This window comes from Humulus lupulus, chromosome 4, assembly GCF_963169125.1.
Source record: "Humulus lupulus chromosome 4, drHumLupu1.1, whole genome shotgun sequence".
In the NCBI taxonomy this organism is placed as follows: Eukaryota; Viridiplantae; Streptophyta; class Magnoliopsida; order Rosales; family Cannabaceae; genus Humulus; species Humulus lupulus.
Window position 1 is genome coordinate 248,406,802 of NC_084796.1, and position 22,815 is coordinate 248,429,616.

General features: G+C 34.8%; 1 protein-coding gene across 1 annotated transcript; it reads left to right on the top strand.

Moving 5' to 3' along the window:
- Window positions 1-8,346: 8,346 nt before the first annotated feature.
- LOC133831616 (small ribosomal subunit protein RACK1) lies at window positions 8,347-10,367 on the top strand. The gene is made up of 2 exons (XM_062261985.1): window positions 8,347-9,314; window positions 10,048-10,367. The coding sequence occupies exons 1-2, from the start codon at window positions 8,430-8,432 to the stop codon at window positions 10,147-10,149; spliced, it is 987 nt and encodes a 328-aa protein (XP_062117969.1). The 5' UTR covers window positions 8,347-8,429; the 3' UTR covers window positions 10,150-10,367.
- The last annotated feature ends 12,448 nt before the right edge of the window (window positions 10,368-22,815 follow it).

The following is a 22,815-nucleotide window of genomic DNA, read 5'->3' on the forward strand; positions in this document are numbered from 1 at the left end:
AAGACTCATTCTAAATGCCCTGTAAAAGGCGTCATTTGGGAGAGTATAGGGCAAATGCCTGCTTTTTGTGTGGAGCAGTGGGTCATTTTAAGAAAGACTGTCCTAAAGCAAGAAAGGAAGAACCCGGGAAAGCGGACAGCTCGGCCCCAGCTCGAGTGTTCGCATTGACACAAGCAGAAGCTGAGGCTTCTCCCTCAGTAGTTACAGGTCATCTTCTTAGTGCTGGAACCCCTTATAATGTTTTGATTGATTTTGGTGCTATACATTCTTTTGTTGCTAGTAGTATTATTGATAGACTGTGTAGACCCTGTGATTTTTATGCTGTGGGGTTTGGAACTTTGTTACCCACTGGGGAGTTAGTAGTATCCAGGAGATGGGTCAGATTTTTGCTAGTGACAGTGGAGGGCAGAGAGTTGTCAGTGGATTTAATAGAGTTAGTTATGACTGACTTCGACATGATTCTGGGTATGGATTGGTTAGTGAAGTATGGAGCAACTATAGATTGCAAAAGGAAGATGGTCACCTTTGAGCCTGAAGGTGAGGATCATTTTGTGTTTGTTGGTACTGTGCATGGACCTCGCATACCTATGGTTTCTATTTTAAAGGCTAGAGATCTATTACAAGAAGGTTGCATTAGATTCTTAGCCAGTGTAGTTGACACCGCTCAGGTCATGCCAGTGAGACCAGAAGAGACCAGATTAGTTTGTGAATTCCTGGATGTGTTTCCATAAGATTTGCCAGGGTTGCCACCGCACAGAGAAATTAAGTTCGTGATAGAACTGGTGATTAGTGGTGAAAAATACACATTTATTGATTTTAATAGTCAAAATAAATTAAGTTTTAATTAATATTTTCATGGAATTAATATGATTTATTTTATAAATGAAAATATTTGATTATAATTTAATTTATTATTATTTTGTAGGAATTAAAGTTGTATTTTGATACTTTGAAATAAAGAGAAAAAATAATAATCAAATCTGAAAAAAAGAGAAGAGAAAATGGTATTTTTGAAGATTAAAGCCCAAGAAGGAAGCCCAATAGGACCCAGGCCCGCCAGCTACTCTTCTCCCAGCCGCCAGGTGTCACTGCCACAGCGTGCCACGCGTCCCAGCAGCACTCCAACTAGCCACCAAACTTGCGTCACCTGTCCGAAGCATTCCTTCCAACATCCAACAAATGCTCAACGTAACCCTCATTTCCCTTTAGTTGACCCGTGCCTTCCCAGTAGCCCAACAAAGCAGTCATGCCCAAGCCTCTTCAGAGTCTTGCCTCCTCCAGCAGCCCAAGGATTCTAGCAGGCCCAACAGTCCATCTGAAGCCCAGTAGACCCAACTCCTCCTGCCTTTCTCCTCCAGCCCGTTGACCCAGTCAACCAGCCACTTTCCTTCATCTCCACCTGCTAACGTGGCGTGCCTTCATTGGCTGCGCTTGGTCAATGGACCAGCTGCCACCAGCCACCTTTGGCCCAACTTTTTGTGCACTTTGGGCCTTGCAAAATTGCCATTTTGAGCATTAAAGCTCATCTTTTTTGGTGTTTTTGAAAAATGGCATTTTGACCATACACCAAAATAACTAGATTAATATTTATAATAAGATTTGATTTTTCAAAATCATATTTTATTATTAATATTTCAGATTTATTTTGTAAACCCCAAATTGTTGTTTAATTTCTTCTTAGTCTCTTTCTCCCTCTATAAATAGGGATTCTCATTTCATATTTTGTATGTAATTTTTAGGTAGCAAAACTCTACCAAATTTTAGTCTCATCTCTCATATTTTCTCTCTAGAATTTTATGAGAATGTTTAGCATAATAGGCTAACCTTCTTGGGAAGGTTAGGATGATCATATATGCACTATGACTTTGTTTGGTATTTTTGATTCACCATGTGCTTAAAGTTTATATATTTGAGTGATTTATTTTCTTTCATCTCTACTTCTTCATCTTGTTATCTATAGTTATGTTTACTAATAGTATATAGATTTTTTCATGCACTTTCTATGTATTATCAAATTAGTGAAAATAATATAGATAATATCTTTATCATTTTCTCCATCTTATTCATATATATTCACTTTTATTAAAATCTATATAGATTTAGTCATGCTCTTTCTATGTATTTTATAAATAGTAAAAGTAATATTTGTGGTAAGTTTTATGTCCAATCTCTTATTGCATTATTGCCAATGGTATAATGTCATTTTTAGATTTCTCATAAGATTTATCTCATCTTTCCATGGTAAAGAATAATAATCACTTGACTACATTTTTGTTAAATATATTTGTGCTTCAATGTTAAATCTTCCAAATAAATAGTTGGGATGTGAACTATCCATTTGTGTAAATTTTGTGAATCAAAGATCCAAACAAATAAGTATGCATATCGGTGATTCTTGATCCTTCCTACTTGTTATCTATTGTTACATCACATTTTATTCTATCTTTATTTCTAATCTTTAAATTTCAAAAACAGCAAAAATATCACTTGTTCTATTTTCCTCACATTATTTATTTCTAACGTTTTTATTTATTGATTAACTTGTTTCTTTACCTCATTGTGGAATCGACCGCCCATCTATACTACGACTACCGCTAAGTAGAAGTCACGTTTGGGCGTTAAACAACTGGCACCAGGGATGGAGCCAGTGTCTAAAGCACCTTACAGAATGGCCCCAGCTGAGTTGAAAGAATTGAAGGTACAGTTGCAAGAGTTGTTGGATTTAGGTTTTATGAGACCTAGTTTCTCAACTTGGGGAGCGCCAGTACTGTTTGTAAAGAAGAATGATGGTTTCATGAGGATGTGCATTGATTACAGGGAACTGAATAAGCTAACAATCAAGAACAAGTATCCTTTGTCAATGATAGATGATATGTTTGATCAGTTGCACGGTAAGAATGTATTCTCGAAGACCCACCTTCGTTCTAGTTATCATCAGTTAAGGGTCAAGGAGGGAGACATACCGAAGACTACTTTTCGCACCAAGTATGGACATTATGAGTTCTTAGTCATGTCTTTTGGATTGACTAATGCCCCAGCTGTTTTTATGGATCTGATGAACAAAGTCTTTCAATGATTATCTGGACCAGTTTGTGATCGTCTTCATCGATGATATCCTGGTTTATTCTCAGTCAGCGTCAGAACATGAACAACATCTGAGATTGGTTCTACAGAGACTGAGGGAGGATATACTGTTTGCAAAGTTCAAGAAATGTGAGTTCTGGTTATCTCAGGTATCTTTTCTTGGGCATATTGTCAGTAAGGAGGGGATTAAGGTAGATCCAGCAAAGATCGGCCAAGGCCAAAGAATGCTTATGAGGTTAGAAGTTTCCTTGGTTTGGTAGGATATTATAGGCATTTCGTGGAAGGGTTTTCAAAGATTTCTACTTCATTGACTGAGCTGACACGCAATAATCAGAAATTTGTGTGGTCAGACAAGTGTGAGAACAACTTCCAGGAACTGAAGCAGAGATTGATTACAGCTCCAGTTCTGAGTCTTCCAACAAATCAGGAGAAGTTTGTGATTTACTGCGATGCTTCACATCAGGGTTTAGGCTGTGTTCTGATGCAGTCAGGCAAGGTGATGGCTTATGCCTCATGTCAGTTGAAGGAGTATGAACAGAGATATCCTACTCATGATTTAGAGTTGGCGGCTGTGGTAAAGGAGTTACCTTTATAGGGAGAAGTGTGAGATCTATACTGACCACAAGAGCCTGAAATACTTCTTCACGCAGAAAGATTTGAATATGAGACAAATACGTTTGCTAGAGTTAGTAAAAGATCATGATTGTGAGATTTTGTATCACCTAGGAAAGGCCAACGTGGTAGCTGATGCTTTAAGCCGGAAGGGTCCAGGGAAGATTTATAGTGCGAGGTTGATAGCTAGAGAGTTAGCAGATGATATGACCAGAGCTGGTATAAAGTTGCTGGTTGGCCAGTTGGCCAATATTACGCTACAGTCTACATTGTTGGAGAGAATCAAGGGGGGTCAGTTAGGTGATCCACAACTGATCAAGATCAGAGATGATGTTTTGGCTAGAGCATCCAGAGATTATACAGTGTCTGATTTGGGCTTGTTGAAATACAAGGGTCAGATATGTGTTCCGTTAGACACTGCTTTGAGGCGAGAGATTCTAGATGAATCTCATACTACACCTTATTCTTTGTATCCAGGCACCACGAAAATGTATCAGGATGTGAGATCGTTGTATTGGTGGCCGAGGATGAAGAGGGATGTAGTGAAATATGTGGCTAACTGCTTGACATGTCAACGGGTCAAGGCTGAGCATCAGAGGCCGGTAGGGTTATTGCAGCCTTTGGATATCTCAGAGTGGAAATGGGAGGACATCACGATGGATTTCGTGGTGGGGTTACCCAGGACTGTTGGTCAGCATGATTCTATTTGGGTTATAGTGGATCGCTATACCAAATCAGCTCACTTCTTTCTAGTGAGGATTACTTATACAGTTGACCAGTATGCAGATCTCTATGTGAGAGAGATTGTGCGCCTCCATGGATGCCCACTGCTAAAGACAAGCTCGACTCACAGTTCGGTGGGTAACGAGTTGAATACATGTTTAAGTGCTTAATTGAAGTATATGCCTTATCTGCATGCTAGAATAGGGAGTATGAAACATACTGATAGGGCCTGACCCTTGACTGCTATATGGATACAAAAGAGATGCTTATTAGCAATATTGTTGCATGTGAATGTTGTATTTGTTCGGTTTTGACCGTGGGACGGTTTCTGAATATGTTATCATTGCCTGATATGTCGAGTCACTGGTTGCATAAATACTTGGAAGCTATGCCTCCAAGGCAGTCAATCAGACTGGTTGAAACTAATATCAACGCCAGAAATGATAACCAGGGCCAAAACCCTCCACCTGCCCCTCAGAATTGGCAACAGATGTTTGCAGATATGCAAGTGAGACTTTAGAGGCAAGAGGAAGAGATTAGATTGCTGAGGCCGCTAGGGAACGATGCCTTGTACGTGCACTTATGGTGGTACCAGTTCTAGCACATCCAAAAATTGAAAACAGGTGGGAACGATTGTATGAAAGGTTCCGAAAGCAACATACTCCAATTTTTGAGGAAGGCCCAGATCCACTCAAAGCTGATCAATAGATGGGCATGATCAGTTCAATCCTCGACTTCATGAGGGTGGCGGGCAACGATAGGGTGGGTTGTGCCACATATATGTTCTGAGATGATGTCCAAATTTGGTGGGAGGTTGCGTCCCAGACCTAGAACGTTGCTGCTATGGGTTGGGAAGAGTTCCGGGAGTTGTTTAACGAGAAATAATACAATGACACAGTTTGAACTGCGAAGGTTGATGAGTTCACTAGTTTGGTTTAGGGCAATATGACCGTGACTGAAAATGTCCTGAACTAAAGTAGTGAAGCATGATATATTATTATTAATAAATGTATTTAAATCGACATAATATGATTACTAATTGCGTATGCACCGATATACTTAATGAATAAATCAAAAGTAAATGAGCTTGAGTACTAGTGACATGTGCTAAATGTGCTAAAATACATATACCATCCACAGAGTAGATAATAGTTCTAGGGACGATTCTAATACACATGCATTGATTTGAAGTTCATTTTCCCAAGGCATATGGGCTAATCTACACTATTCGTTTCTCTTACATAAAAAATAAGGCATCTCATCCAAGGATGAATTTCTAAAAAAACAATCCTTTGAGAAGATTCTAAAATTATAATGGGTATTGTGGTTTGAGAAAAATAAAAGAACCAATTGATAACTTATAACACAAATACAATAAGTGATTAAGTGGATATCTATAATTTTTTTTCTGCTACTGAGTGAGTCGGTAGCATAATCTAAACCTTTAAAAAGTATATTTTTGCCCATAACTATATCCTACCTAAAATTATAATTCATATCACCACCTCCAAAAACATTCTTTAATTATTATTGTTATTGTTTTAACTATTATTATCACTACTATTAAAATTGTTAAGACTATTACTAATATTAATTCTTAAAAGTAATATCTTAATCGAGTGTTAATATGACTTAGTCATGTTTAATCAAAAAAGGTAACTTAACAAATTGGGGACTAATTAGGTTAGAGTCCCAATTAGTTGGATATTTCTGTTATTTTTAAAATATATAATTTTAAATAGATTATTTATTATTTTTGGTTGGTTGTATAGTTACATTATCAACTTTTCAATATGTAACACTTGCTCTTTTGGTGAGACCTAATTGGGCTCAAGGTATTGGTCCTCATGTCCAAGCTATTTACTTTGATTTTCTTTAGTTGGTTTTGGCCATCAAAAATAACTTTGGTGTACCAAAATGAGTTAAGAGTTACAGATTTCAATATTAAAACTTAATTGTCTAATTTTGGGAGGATATGTCTTTCTCATGTTGATTCTAATTTTAATATCATCACTCATTGATTGACTAAACATGTTTTTAGACTAGACAATGAGGTAACTTGAATGGAATAAATTCCTTTCCCTATTTGTAATTTGAGAAGTGCTACACTCAACCTTCTATTTCAATTTCTTAGTTAACCTTTGCCCCCAAAACGCATGCTGTAGAATTTTTTTTTCTTCATGGTGGTGTTCGTTATAGTTACGATATTATTATTGCAAATTTTTTAAAAATTCCGAATAGTTTACATTTATGAAAATAAGTTTGTATTTTTGGTAAACCGAATATTATGAATATTGTTTTCGGCATTGTAACCTATTTAGAATTTTTAAAAAATTTACAAAATGTATGTCGTAATCACAACGAACACTGCCATAAAGAAAAAATTAGAAAAAAAAATACTACGACATATATTTTTGGGAGTTGAAATTGACTAAGAGATTAAAATAGGAGGTTGTTGCTTGCACTCCTCTTGTAATTTTCTACGAGAATCAATCTTTTCTAACAAAAACAATTACTAATTCGGTATGAACTGACTCGATGTTACAAATAAACCAAAACCAAAAGTAAATGAGCTTAAGTACTAGTGACACATACTTAATGTGCTAATCTACACACACCATCCACACCACGGATAATGGTTTAGTTGGCTAAGTATAAATTTTTAGTTAGAAAAATGGCAACTTGATATTTTTGTCATTGGTAACACACATTCATGTATGGTGTTTAAGAAAAAAAAAAGGGGATGTTTCATAAATATGGTTTTTATGTTATTATTGTGCAAAAATACGAGGATTATACTTTTCCTAATTTGTATGGAAAAATTTATTAAGGAGAAAACCAAAGTATGAGAAACACAATTGCTAACTAACTAAATATTAGAAACTTAATTAAGAGTAAAACTATGACATAAACTAACTTTTATACAAAAACATGGAAACTAAACCTATAAAAGTGATTTTTTTTAGAAAAAGCCATAGAATAACTTATTTTTTGAAAAAAAATCATACTTTTGTAAACATTATTAAAAAACCTATATAAAATGTAATTTCTTAAAAAAAATAGATTTTTTCATAAATATGATTTTTTAGCCATTAATATGCAAAAATATGGTAATTAAACTTAATTAGTTTGTATGGACAAATTTAATTAAAAAAAATCAGACTATGAGAAACAAATATGGCATAATAATGATTTTTTTACAAAAATATGGCATAATAATTATTTTTTTACAAAAATATAGGAAAAAAATCTCATAGAAAAGAATACAAGTTTTAAAAAACCATAAAAAATACTGGTAAAAAAAAGCCATATTTTTTAAAACTTTATTTAAAAACTCATATAAAATGTAATTTAAAAAAAAAAAAAAAAAGAGAACCACAATGAGAAATTATAGGAAATGGTCCAAAATAAAGTCATCAAGAAGCTAATGTCCTCATTTTTAAAATTGTAGATAAATGACCATTTTACATTGTTGAGTATCTAAATTGCCTTTTTTTATAATTTATTTATTTATTTAGGATTGTATGACTTTAATATAGTAGTATATGTATATTAGTTTTGTTTAATTAGTTTTTATTTTAAAGTTATATTGATTTTTTAAGTTTTGTTGGTATATTATTTTCCAATTAATGTATTTAGTAATATGTGATATTAAATAGATGATTAGGCTATTTTACTACAAAATTAAAAACATGAACATTTATTTACTTTCACACAAGAACAAAAGTCATTTTGCACCATACCCCAACTACAATTGGAGTGAAAAATTTAGGCCCAACACCACCATTTGGGCTATCCCAATCCAAAGGCAGAATAAGTTTTTACACACCCAAACAGCCGCTTAGGGTTGTCATATCCAAAACCCTAATCATGATTTTCTTCTCCACTCGTACACATCCCATCTATCTCGATATATAAATCCCATTTTTAACACTCTTTTCTTTCCCACAAACCCTAGAAACCCCAGAGGAGCAGCAGCCGAACCCCAAGACCTTCGCACAGAATCAACCATGGCCGCTGAAGGACTAGTTCTCCGGGGCATCATGAGGGCTCACACCGACATGGTCACGGCCATCGCGTGCCCAATCGACAACTCTGACATGATCGTCACCGCTTCCCGTGACAAATCCCTCATTCTCTGGAAGCTCACCAAGGACGATAAGACCTACGGTGTTCCCCACCGCCGTCTAACGGGTCATTCCCATTTCGTTCAGGATGTGGTTCTCTCATCCGACGGTCAGTTCGCTCTATCTGGATCTTGGGATGGTGAGCTCCGTCTATGGGACCTCGCCGTCGGAGTCTCTGCCAGGAGATTCGTTGGCCACACAAAGGACGTTCTTTCCGTGGCTTTCTCGATTGACAACCGTCAGATCGTCTCCGCCTCCCGTGACCGCACGATTAAGCTGTGGAACACTCTTGGTGAGTGCAAGTACACCATTACCGACGGTGAGGCTCACAATGATTGGGTTAGCTGCGTTAGATTCAGCCCTAACAATCTCCAGCCCACTATCGTCTCTGCTTCTTGGGATCGTACCGTCAAGGTCTGGAATCTTTCCAACTGCAAATTGAGGTGCACTCTGGCTGGCCACGGCGGATATGTGAGCACCGTCGCTGTTTCTCCTGATGGTTCTCTCTGCGCCAGTGGTGGGAAAGATGGTGTTATCTTGCTCTGGGATTTGGCTGAGGGAAAGAGACTGTACTCTCTCGATGCTGGTGCTATTATTCATGCGCTCTGCTTCAGCCCCAACAGGTACTGGCTCTGTGCTGCTACTGAGAACAGCATCAAGATCTGGGATTTGGAGAGCAAGAGCATTGTTGAGGACTTGAAGGTTGATCTCAAGGCCGAGGCCGAGAAGACCGACGACACTCACGTTGCAACCGCAAACAAGAAAAAGGTAATCTAATAGTCATATTTATCTAAATGTGGATGTGTATAATTTCTTATCTGGGTAATTGGGGTTCGTTTCGATTTGCTCATTTTGGTTTAAAGTACTCTAAATTGTGCATATATGTATTGGTTGTTGAGTATGGAACGTTGATTGTTATACAAAATGCAGTCTTTTTTTATGTATATATATTTAAGGTGAAGTGAAGCTCAGAGTTAACTCTTTAGAAGGTGATTCAGGCTCAAGAACATGAAAATTGAGAAGTGGTTTAAGAACAAAAGTATTGAAAAGAGTCGACTATCGTTTGTATGATGAGATAGTCTTGGTGTTTAATGCTATTATTTAAGAACATAAGCACTAGAAAGTTAACTGCTTAGAAGGTGATTCAGGTTCAAGAACATGAAAATTGAGAAGGGGTTTAAGAGCACAAGTATTGAAAAGGGTCGATTATCGTTTGTATGATGAGATAGTCTTGGTGTTTAATGCTATTATTTAAGAACATAAGCACTAGAAAATTTGCATTTTTTCTGATAATTCTTTGTGGCTAATACTGTTACTATGTTTACTGTTATAGATTTTGGTATTCGTATCTATCCTGGCCAACATTTGTTTCTTTATATAATATAGTTAAGTCATCTGTGTATGTTGGGCTAGCTGATAATGGATCATCATCTTGTCATTGAATCGAACTGGATTCTTGTCTTGTCTTTTGGTTTCTTATATGGTTGAACTTGAATTACAGGTTATTTATTGCACAAGTTTGAGCTGGAGTGCTGATGGAAGCACTTTGTTTAGTGGATATACCGATGGAGTAATCAGAGTGTGGGGAATCGGACGTTATTAGAGAAGCTTCTCTCAGTAATACTATTCTCCCTAATGCGCTTCTGTTTCTTAGTTTTGAGGACAAAAACCCGTATTTACTCTTCTTAAATTCTAGTGTTTTCAAAAAAAGTATTTAGGTTTTTGTTGGAGATGTTGAATTTTTGGAATACTCTAAGTTGACTTGTGGCTTTGAGGCCTCATTTGTTTTGGTTTTGTTTTTAAATATTTCATTAGATATCATATTGGTCTCACTATACTTTTTTCTATTTTATCCAATTTGATGGTGGAATTCGACGATGGTGTGCAATGTTTCGAGAATTGTATAGGCTCAATTCTCCTTCAAATTGAATGATGAAATATTTTGCTGTCAATGGAAAAAGTGAGTTAAGAGTATGAATAATGATTAGTGAAAAATGTATGTGGATTGTTATGGTGGCCAAAATCAGTGTTATGTTTATTAAAATGTGTTTATGGAGGTTAGTTAAATGTTGCTTAATATCAACAGAACTTTAAGCAAGTACCAGCTTCACTATAGGTGATTTGTCCTTCGCATCATTTGCTACTATAATAATTTCTTTAATTTTTCACTCAAGTATACTTGGGATTTTGCTTCCCTAAATCTGCCAAAATTGTTATTTCAATTAACTTTGTCAAAATTGGATTCGTAGGACTATTTTTAACCAATTTTGAGAATATCCAACCATACTCGTTAATTTTTTTAGTCAAATTTTAGCTTAGTCATTACTAATTCATATCAACTACATTTTAGGTAAATATTGATTAATTCAACGATCTTTGTAAATTTAAATTTTAGACAGGTTAATATAATAAGTATCTACCTATTGTTTGGTCAAGTTTTATTTTTCATTACTATTCATTTCATTTTAACCACATTCCCGGTTTTAGTTAATATTTATTAGTTCAACCATTTTTATAAATTTTGCTCAAAAAAAGTATTTTTTATAAATTTAAACATATGTTAATTTAATAATGACTTAATCTTCATTAAGAATAGGGGTATATGTTGTATAAGTTTCATGCTTGATACAGTTAAAAACATAATATTTTATTTTTACAATAAAAATACTCAATGTTTAGTATATATTAAAAATAAATACTTATAATTTTTTCTTTGCATCGAAAATATCCAAAGTTGATTCATATATAATATTTTTAGACCTAGCTCTAATTTTGTTTTCAAACTTGACTAAGTAACTAAGTACCATGAAGATTAGTTTAAATTTTTTGTTTGGGTCTTATTCTTTTCCAGGTCTGGCTAAGTAAGCGATTATCATTGCAACAATTTTTTTTTTTCTTCAGACCAAGCTATAATCAATTACTTTCATGATCAATTTTAACTCATTTTTTTTAATGTATAATTTTTTTTTTCTAAATCTAATTAAGTAACCAGTTATAATTCAATGAGTATTTTGATAATGATACATTACTTAAAAATTAAAATGATCTTTATAGTTGTAAATAATTACCACCACACCACTTAAAAAATAAAACTGATTTTATTAGTGGTAACTAGTTACCACACACCACTAAAAAAAATTGACAGCAACATACAATTACTACCACATAAAAAAAATCTAAATTGTTTTGATAGTGGTAATCAATTACTGCGGAGAAAGTGTTGAAGAATAAAAATGGAAGAAAAGAAAAATAAGAGAAGAATAAAAAACATGGTGTGGAAGGTCTGAATTTTTTTTAATATTTTATAAAATATCAATGATAAAAAAATATTACAAATAGATTAAAGTTATAAAAATAAACTCAAAACATATTAAAACTAGCTACTAAAATTATATAAAAATAAAATATTACTATGAAGAAAAAACTCATAAAAATGTAAACTAAAAAAATGCGAAAAAAACTGCCATTTTATTCAAAGTTTTAAAAAAATACCATAGGTGTAATTTCTTCTAAATAAAAAAAATCTTAAATAGTAAAATGAGTATAGAATTATAATTTCTTCTTAAATAAAACTATTTCATTGAAAGCTGGCAATTAGCCATAATAATACAAGCAATAGATATTGGGTAGCCTGTTTGGAAAGTGCATGAGTTGCTTAATTGAATTTCCTAGAATAGTAATACAACTTAAAATTATGGCTTTCAAATAGCTTTTCAACTCTATTATTCAAAATTAATTACAATTTTTTTTTATTTTATATCAAATTTTTATATCACTTCATACATCACATTCTTTATATTTTTCTTTGCATCATTCAAATATTATATTTTAAAATACCATTTATTCATTTAAATAAAAAAGCACTAAATATTAATTAAAAATTCTTTAAAGGACAAAAACAAAAGTAAAAATAATAAATATTATTTAATTTTTTTTGAAGAAGCTCTAAACTATTATCTACATTTACAGATAAAATAATAATTTTTAGAGAATCTTTAAAATAAAGAATTAATTTACATCATCCCAAAGATATTTTGAATTTGTTTCTTCAAATATTTGAAGAATTCTCTATCATGAAGCATCTAACTAGAGTGCTCTTACATCTCCAAGAACAACTCCACATGAGAAAGCAAAGATAACTCATAACTCTATTATTAATGCAATCCATCCATAGCATTTGAGCAGTTAGAATAGAATAAAGGATGATTAAGGAGAGCCCTACTTTGTTTGAGAGGATGGCTCCTTAGAAAAGAGCATAAGAGCATGTAGGAGACACTCCAACGTAGCAGTATATCTATATCTAATTTGCTGTGTTTGTTACAGTACACATCATATATGCCGTGTACTGTAGCACACGGTATTCTTTTTTTTTTTCTTTCATTATTTTATTATATATAATTATTATTATATATATATTTATATTATTATTTATATATATATTTATATTATTATATATATAATTTAGAATTTAGTTTATTATGTGGAGATTAAATTGTATATAACACAAATTATTTTTTTAATTATAATTTAAATAAAATATTATTAAATATTTGTATTTTTTTTAATATTACACAATACAAACATTACAAATTTAAAGACACATTAAAAAAACTAAAATTGAACACATTAAACATCACAATCTCATTATAATCAATAGTACACATTCTCAACATTCACAATCACATTACAATTTTTTTTAATATTAATCATAGTAATGCACACGAAACATTAATTAGAGTAGTTTTATTTAAAATATTAATCAGATATAATAATTGTGATGATTTTGATAAATTAATATAATAATAAAAATAATATTCAATTTATTTAAAAAAATAATATAATAATAAATAATATTTTTTTGTGTGTAGTTTTTAGTGTTGTGATTGGAGTGAACATAGTTTTTGACATCAAATTTGATGTTGGTGTGACACCAAATAAGGTGTCAAGGTTGGAGATACTCTAAAAAGGGCTATTTTTTTTTTTTTAACAAATATTATACTAATATATATATCTTCCATATAAAAATATGTTTTAACAACTTTTCTTGATTTTAATTTTTTTTTTGCTAATTTTAATAGAATATTATAAATATTTAATGAAATATGATTTTAAAACAAATTAAAATAAATATTTATTAATTATTTTAATATAAAATCAAATATTATAATAATATTTAATTTTAATACAAAACTAAATATTTAATAATTATATTAATATAAATTCAAATGTTATAATATATCATTATTATAATAATATATAATACATAATTTTAATTTTTATAAAATTTCAATAAAATAAATATTTAATTAACTATATTAATATAAATTTTAATATTATAAAATATCATTATTATAATAATATTTAATACAAGACTATATATTAAATAATTATATTAATATAAATTAAAATGCTATAAAATATTATTATTATAATCATATATAATACATAATAGTAATTTTTATTAAAAAATTATCATTTATATTTTATAAAAAAATGTTACTTTTTTTTATTACTTAATCTAACTTTATACAATATAGGAGTGCACATGAGTCGGGTTTTCGAGTTTCGGGTGCATCGAGTTCAGGCTTTGCGGGTTTCGGGTGGATGAAAGTGGTACCGAATCCGGTCCAAAATTTTCGAATTTCGGGGTGGTTTTGGGTTTCGGGTGGGATTGGTCCAAAAATAGGCTTTGGGCCGAAAATGGGCCTTAGTAAAAAAAATTCAAAAATAGAATTTTTTTGACACTTAATTTTTTTTATTTTTTACTTTTCACATTTTTTTTTAACTTTGTTTTTAGTTTGGTAATGTTGATTTTTTACAAATTGGGTCTTGGTAACTTTTTTTGAAAAAAACATTAATTTTTTCGAAAATTATTATTATTGTTTTAATTATTTTTGGGTTTGGGTCGTGCGCCCTTAATTTCAAAATCCGAACTTGACTCAAACCATGTCGGGTTCGAATCAGATTTCACCCGAATTTGACAAGTTTTGCAAAAATTTGGGTTAGTAAGGTCAGATTTGCAGATTTTTCGGGTTAAATGTTCACTCCTAATATAATATATATTTATATTAAATATCAACAAATATTATAAATATATTGTATATACTTGTCGTGTATGAATACATAACAGTGATGCATTATATGTTGCTTGCATATATTCGAAACCTAATATAAAATACATAAATGTAATTTTTTTTAAAAGGGGCTAATATACAATTTTACATATATTCGAAACCAGCTTGACCCTGGCATTTGCATCACCATGGAAACATCCCAAGAAATCAAGAGCCACGTTAAAACCAAGAGCTCTTCCATTTCAACATCTTTCAAGGTACCAATAGCAATTATAGCACTGATAAAGAACTCTAAGCAACAATCATAGCCGATAGATGAAGTAGGAGGCTTGACCCAAACCAAGTCTCCTAGTAGCAAGCTAATATCCTTATTTCATGGCCATAATTAAGACAACTCTATGATAAATAAAACATATTTTTATTTAAAAATTAACTAAATTTATAATACAAAAATCTAAAATCAAGACCATTTACCCATACCAAATAGCTCCTAAGATAACATTATTCAAAGAATTTTTTTTTCTTGGTTGACTTATAATTAGTGAGAAAATTGATTAAAAAAAGGGATATTTTTTTTCCTAAATATATAATTTGTTTTTCGTTTATTTTTTCTTTTACAATACACATCAACTATTTTGTCTTCAATTTTACGACTTACCGTTTTAAACATACAGTTGATGATTCACTTCCCATAAAATGTTTAAGAAAAATATTTTCTTTTTCAAGCAAAACCGTTTTAAAAAAATGATTGCCGTAGTTTTTATTTTTTAAAAACTATTATGAATGGTAATTTTTCAAGGGAAATTTGATAAATCATGCTTACATTAGCTTAATAATTAAAATTTAAACCAAAGTTAACTACCATATGATAAAAATGCTCATCTTTCATTTAATACCAAAAATACCCCTGTCATAACAAAATCTCATACATTTTCTCTCTAAAATCTTGCAAGAAAGATATACATGGGTAAGTAATTTTCTTTGATTCTTGTTGTTGTTGGTTGTTTTTATGATTTAGAATGCTGTTTAGATGTTGGATCTGTAGTTTGTTGGTATTTTTTGCTGTTTTTTGGGTGAAAATTGTGTTATGTGAAAATTTGCGTTTTTTTTTGTTCCTTAAGTTTTTTTCTAAATGCCCGATAGTGTCCGATAGAGGCCCGATTCGGGCACGATAGTTGTTGATTTTCAAGGTTAGGGATGAAGGTCCGATGGCAACCCGATAGTTTTGGTTACCCGACAGTCATAAAGGTTCGATGGCTACCCGATGGTTGCCCGATTATTATTTTGAATCTATACACCCTTTAAGTACGATAATGGATCGATAGTAGTCCGATATATGCCTGATTGTTGTTATTAAGTTACTGCGGACCTAATAGTACGATGGTACACGATAGTGATAAAAAACATAAATAAAAACCGTAACTTTTCCCCTGCCACTTCCCGTTCCCTCTCTCTGCCAAAACTCTTCACTCCCAAAAAACCATCGAGCAACCCATAACTACCCTCACCCGACCATCTCTCTCCCTCACTCGACGGTCAGAAAAACCCCCACCACCCGACGAAGGAAAACCCAGACCACCGGAGACCAAGCCTCACCCAAACCCTGACACTCACCCAAACCCCAACCACCACCGGAGACGAAGAAAAACTCAGACCCTGAAGAAAAACCGACACCCCATTACGCAAAAATGTCTAGGGTATGTGTTTTTTTCAATTTCTTTTCCATTGCAAAATGTTATAGTATGTATTGTTGAATTTGACTGTGTGAAATCTTTTAAGCAGTAAAATTTTGAATTTTTTTTTTGGTTTTTTGAGAGGTACGATAGGGTACGATAGTGGGTCGATAGGGGTACGATAGTGTTTGTGTTTTCTCATAACTTCAGGTTGAAGATGATTGTACGATAGGGGTACGATAGTGGTTCAATGTTGGTACGATAGTTTTGTGTTTTCTGATAACTTGAGGTTGAAGATGAATGTACGATAGGGTACGATATTGGGTACGATGTGTGCTCGATATTGAGAACAAATTGTTGTGTTTTTATATTCCGATGGTGTACGATGTGAGGTACGATGGTGCACGATAATGTTATAGTTCCAGTTTTTGTAATGCCCCGGATTCCCTATTATGGTTAATGGCTGGATTAGTAGGCCGGGAGGGCCATAACTGTTTAATTATGCCATTGAATGTGTTTATGCATGTTTATGAGAATTATATTATAATATGATGTTAAATGCATGCATGTGAGCCCACATGTGTTTACAGGGGTATTCTGGTAATTTGGCCCGTTGAGGGTATAATTGAATACTTGTTTGTATGATAATGATATATTGTGAGACCACATTATAATGTGGATTGGTTCGAGTATTCCGACATGAGACGATCTTTAAACATGATTTATCAGTTTGGTCATAACAGGTTTGAGCTCGGGGCTCAGGGTGAGTCTCGGGGTGAATTTAAAGGTTATAGCGTTACCAGGGATTTTAGGGTAACGGGTTATGAAATATTGGTGTTCAAGGATATTGAGATTAGCGGGAATTGGGAAGCGTTAATTATGATTAACGGGTTAAGCTAGAAGTACCAATTTTGCCCTTGGGGTGACTTTAGAGGCTTAAGATGACATAAGGGCATTTTGGTCATTTTAGGGAGGATTTATATGATGTTTAGTGGTTGAAGGCTGTAGAATAAAACAGAACAAAAACAGGGGTTTGCCTCTCCCTTACCCGTACCTCATCTCCTTCATTGCTCCTTTGGTGGCTTTGTGTTCTTGGTGATAATTCAAGCTAGGGAAACTTAAGGGCTGGGTTGGAGACTAGTGTTAGCTTGTGTGGAAGGTTCAAGACAAGTTTCAAGGTGAGTTTTGCCATTAATCACAGCTAGTACTCTGTTTTTGTTTATAGTTTTCAATTCATGTTCTTGATGTGGGAAGTATGAATCAAAGGAGGTTTTTGGTGTTAGTTGGTTGGGGTTTGGTGTGAGTGAGATAAGGATGTTGTAAGGGGGTTTAATTACATGTTTGGAGGAGGTTTTATGATGGTTTGAGGGGCTGGTTTGAGAGAAAAACGCACAGGGGGAAAATCTGGTTCGTGCGTGGGCTAGTTGCTGAACTGGGCTGGGTGCCGCGACACAGCTTTTGTGTGCCGCGGCCCAAGCGCGTCTGGCAGATAGGGCTTGGGGGCGTGCCGCGGCCCATAAGGCCAAACTTTGCTAAAAGTGGTTTTTAGCTTAGGGATTCAAACCATAGGCCTCGGGGTTGGACCTAGTACCCGGTTGGGTAGTATTTGAGGTCTCGGGGGCTGGGATTTGGTTTGGGAACCCTCAGTTAGCATTTTTTTTATTGACGAATCCTATATCTTGGTTATGACCAGGTGACCGTCGAGGAATTTAAAGGTTGATCGTTCTCAGGGGTCGTTCATATAATTATTCTCACTTGAACCAGAGGTAAGAAAATGGTGTTTTAGTACAGTTGCACCCTGCGTGGTTTGATACTTGAGGCATGTTGGTTGATATATGTGGACATGGATTGCATATTAAATGCTGTTGAACGTTGTTTACCTGTTTGAGACACTGACTAGTCAGGGACCGACTCTAAAGTCGAGAATCTTGCATTGAATGGCTCTATAGCATTAATGCCAGACCGACCCTAGGGTCGAGAAACTTATAAGCGCTTGCCTGGCTTATAACCAGATGATTATAGCCAAGGTATATGACCCCGGTGACTGTTTGTCACATGGCTAAGGGACGTTGTCCATAGTTTCGACTCTAGAGTCGTGAGGAAGGTTATGTTGGTGACTAATCACCATACACCTGTCCTAAACAACTTATGAAAGATTCATTTCTCAGTTAAGCCCTGGTGACCCTATCGTCACATGGCTAGAGGGAGCGATGCTCATTATTGTGACTTTTGGCTATTGTCACCTAGTTGTTGGACTGATAGTCCTGAATGGTTATTATGATCGTTGTTGATATTATATCATGTTTTATTATGTTTTCTTGCTGGGCCTTGGCTCATGGGTGCTATGTGGTGCAGGTAAAGGGAAGGAAAAGTTTGGCCAGCCTTGAGTGGAGAGCTTGGGCGGTGTGATGTACATACAGGGCCGCTTGACTGCCACGGTCAAGGAGTTCTTAGAGGGACTAGGGGTTTACCCTATTTTTGCCGCTTAGGCCGGCGGGGATTGTATATTTGGAACTGTAGCAACTCTTTTGTAACATGAACTACTTGTAAACATTTTAAAAAGGCTCATGAGCAGTTTATTTACTTAATGAAAAGTACCCTTTCCTTGTTACTGGTTTTCCACCTTAACCTGTTAATAACACTTAGATCACGTTTTTAACCAAAGGACTCGGGTAGCGGGTCAAATTTCCGGTTCACCGTTCTCCGTAACTGTTCTGGGGTAGCCAGGGCGTTACAATTTTCCAGGTAAACATGTCGGTTTCAGAGGTGTGGAAAGAAAGCGAGATCCAAAAGAGCTTAATTGGAGTAAAAATAGTATTTTATTTTATGTGGATCTTTGCATTTCAATAGTTTCCAATCAGAATGGATGTCCTACATTTTATTACTATTGTTTTATAACTAATTTAAATGTAATAATTATATAAACTATAAGGATATTTCTGCTGCTGTTGCCCGTTCTCATGGCGGTGAGCGGGTGATCCTCCTCCAGATCCTTCGCGGGTACCTACTTCTTGTGAGACAGATAATATAATATAATTAGTCTATATTTTATCAATAAATAAAAAATTGTTAATAATTTTATTCAATTTAATTTTATTATTTATTTAAAATATGCAGCAGCTCCCACGAAAAGAAGAGGTAGGTATCGATCCAAAAATTTGGAGCAGCTCATCCAAGAAAATAAAGACTCGTTGACTCTACAATTTGATTTGAAGGAGGGAACCTACAGTAGTTGGTGATTTTGGGACATTGTTCACGAGACTTATTGATAACCTTTTTGGTCACCATGTGTCGTTATATTATGACTTGTGTCAGAGTATTCCGGATGAACACAAGATAGGATCGATGCAAAAGATTGAGGTAAGTTTATCAACTTATTCACATGTAATGTTTTTTATAATTTCAAAATTCTAACAAGTTTTAATTTTTTTTAATGAATTTTTCATTCTTCCCCAAGCTCTCCTAGAGTGGTGATTGATAGAGACTGACATTAAGCGAGAGTTTAAGGATCACTACAAGGATAGAAAATGTCACAAGGGGGAAAATCTGGTTCGTGCGTGGGCTAGTTGCTGAACTGGGCTGGGTGCCGTGGCACAGCTTTTGTGTGCCGCGGCCCAAGCGCGTCTGGCAGATAGGGCTTGGGAGTGTGCCGCGGCACGGCTTTTTGGGGCCGCGGCCCATAAGGCCAAACTTTGCTAAAAGTGGTTTTTAGCTTAGGGATTCAAACCATAGGCCTCGGGGTTGGATCTAGTACCCGGTTGGGTAGTATTTGAGGTCTCGGGGGCTGGGATTTGGTTTGGGAACCCTCAGTTATCATTTTTATTGACGAATCCTATATCTTGGTTATGACCAGGTGACCGTCGAGGAATTTAAAGGTTGATCGTTCTCAGGGGTCGTTCATATAATTATTCTCACTTGAACCAGAGGTAAGAAAACAGTGTAAGAATATAGTTGCACCCTGTATAGATATATGGCATGCTTGGTTTGATATTTGAGGCATGCTGGTTGATATGTGTGGACATGGATTGCATATTAAATGCTATTGAACGCTGATTACCTGCTTGAGACACTGACTAGTCAGGGACCGACTCTAAAGTCGAGAATCATGCATTGAATGGCTCTATAGCATTAATGCCAGACTGACCCTAGGATCGAGAAACTTACAAGCGCTTGCCTGGTCTACGACCAGATGGTTATAGCCAAGGTATATGACCCCGGTGACTGTCTGTCACAAGGCTAAGGGACGTTGTCCATAGTTTCGACTCTAGAGTCGTGAGGAAGGTTATGTTGGTGACCAATCACCATGCACCTGTCCTGATCAAGCTTATGAAAGAAATCACCTATCAGTTAAGCCCTGGTGACCCTATCGTCACATGGCTAGAGGGAGCGATGCTCATTACTGTGACTTTTGGCTATTGTCACCTATTTGTGGGACTGATAGTCCTGAGTGGTTATTATGAATGTTGTTGATATTATATCGTGTTTTATTATGTTTTCTTGCTGGGCCTTGGCTCATGGGTGCTTTGTGGTGCAGGTAAAGGAAAGGAAAAGCTTGGCCAGCCTTGAGTGGAGAGCTTGGGCGATGTAATGTACATACATGGCCGCTTGATCGCCACGGTCAAGGAGTTCTCAGAGGGACTAGGGGTTTACCCTATTTTTGCCGCTTAGGCCGGCGGGGATTATATATATGAACTGTAGCAACTCTTTTGTAACATGAACTACTTGTAAACATTTTAAAAAGGCTCATGAGCAGTTTATTTACTTAATGAAAAGTACCCTTTCCTTTTTACTGGTTTTCCACCTTAACCTGTTAATAACACTTAGATCACGTTTTTAACCAAAGGACTCGGGTAGCGGGTCAAATTTCCGGTTCACCGTTCTCCGTAACTGTTCTGGGGTAGCCAGGGCGTTACAATTTTTTTTAAGTGGTGTCCGATATGGTGCGATAGTGTTCGATAGTTGCTCGATAGTAGATTGCAGAATATAAAATTTGATGTTTTTTTTTGTTATTCTATTTAATTGGGTATTTATTTGTTTTATGCAGAATTTAAGACCTCCACAACTGATAGTTCCAGTAGAAGAATATTTTACAGGACGTATCACTTGGCGCGGCAGTTGGTACTTTCCAAAGATTAAAGTAAAATTTATACAGTGTGGTTTATTGGATAGGGTGAACGAATCCCCTTTCAAACAGTTCTTCATGGCGGAACCATTAAATTTTTCTGGTGCCTTAGTCCATCAGCTGTTGTTGCACAAATTCAGAGGGGAGAAGACTGACGAAGTCCAGTTTTATATTGGGAAAAAACAATGTAGATTTAGCCAATTGGAGTTCGCTTTAGTTACTGGTTTAAATTTTGAGGTCGGACCGTCTGAAGCTGAGATTAAAGCGAAGACCACTTCGGATCGGTTGATTCTTGAGTACTTCAATGGTCATTCCCCAGTGAGCATAGGGAAACTGCGCAGAACTTTTGAGAGTTGTCAAATAGTTGATGATGTGTACAAGATGGGTTTGTGTTTATTAGTAGAGGGTGTTTTGAAAGGTCGTGAGGAGAAGTTGATGGTTTGGACTGACATGCTGAAGATGGTAGATGACGTTGACTTCTTTTTCCAGTACCTGTGGGGGAAGATATCATACCAGAAGTTGTTACAAACTTGTCAAAAAGACTTTGTAGAAATGAAGAAGCATTTACAGAAGAAGATTGAGAAAGGAAAGACTTAGAAGGAGGCCAAGTACTCTATTTATAGGTATGTTGCAGCATTGCAGTATTGGGCTTTTGAGTCCATCATTGAGTTGGGTCAGGATTATGATGTGAGATTGGGCCAAGGCATTCCAAGAATGATCAACTGGCAGAGCAAGGAGAAAGTAGAGATACACAAAGAGCAACTTATTAAATTGTTTGCCAAAAAGGTGAGCTTTTACTTTACTTTTTAAATATTTTGAATGTTCTATATTTTTTTCTAGATATGCAATTCTATGGGTACTGCACGATAGGAATATGATAGAGTACGATTTGAGTACGATTGTGGAGTTATTTTGTGGTTTTTTGTCAATTGTTTGAAAACTGGCTAAGGGGTACGATTTGGTACGATGATGGTCCGATTGGGGTACGATATGTATTCTTTATTAATGTAGTTGTAGAGGTACGATATTGGTACGATGATGGTACGATAGTTAGCAAGTAATTCTCACTTACGGGTACGATATTGTTATGTTATGGGTACGATATGGGTATGATAATTGCATGATATGGGTACGATATGGTACGATAATTGCATGATATGGGTACGATATGGTACGACTAAGGTACGATTGGAGTACGATAGGTTACCATTGTTCACCAATGACAATTATTTATTTTTTATATTGTTTTACTTTCCAATCTAAATATTCATTGTTTTTTGTGGCAGTTGACAGTATACCCCTACCTGTGTGCCCGACCTGCTGAAGAACAGTATGTGAGGACCCTTACAGACAATGAAGCCCCATTGTATGTGGACATGGGGTTAGAGGAACTAGAGGTG

Coding starts and splice junctions, on each gene's coding strand:
- LOC133831616 (XM_062261985.1), top strand. CDS start 8,430: ATGGCCGCTGAAGGACTAGTTCTCCGGGGCATCATGAGGGCTCACACC. Junction 9,315..10,047: donor CAACCGCAAACAAGAAAAAG/GTAATCTAATAG, acceptor CTTGAATTACAG/GTTATTTATTGCACAAGTTT.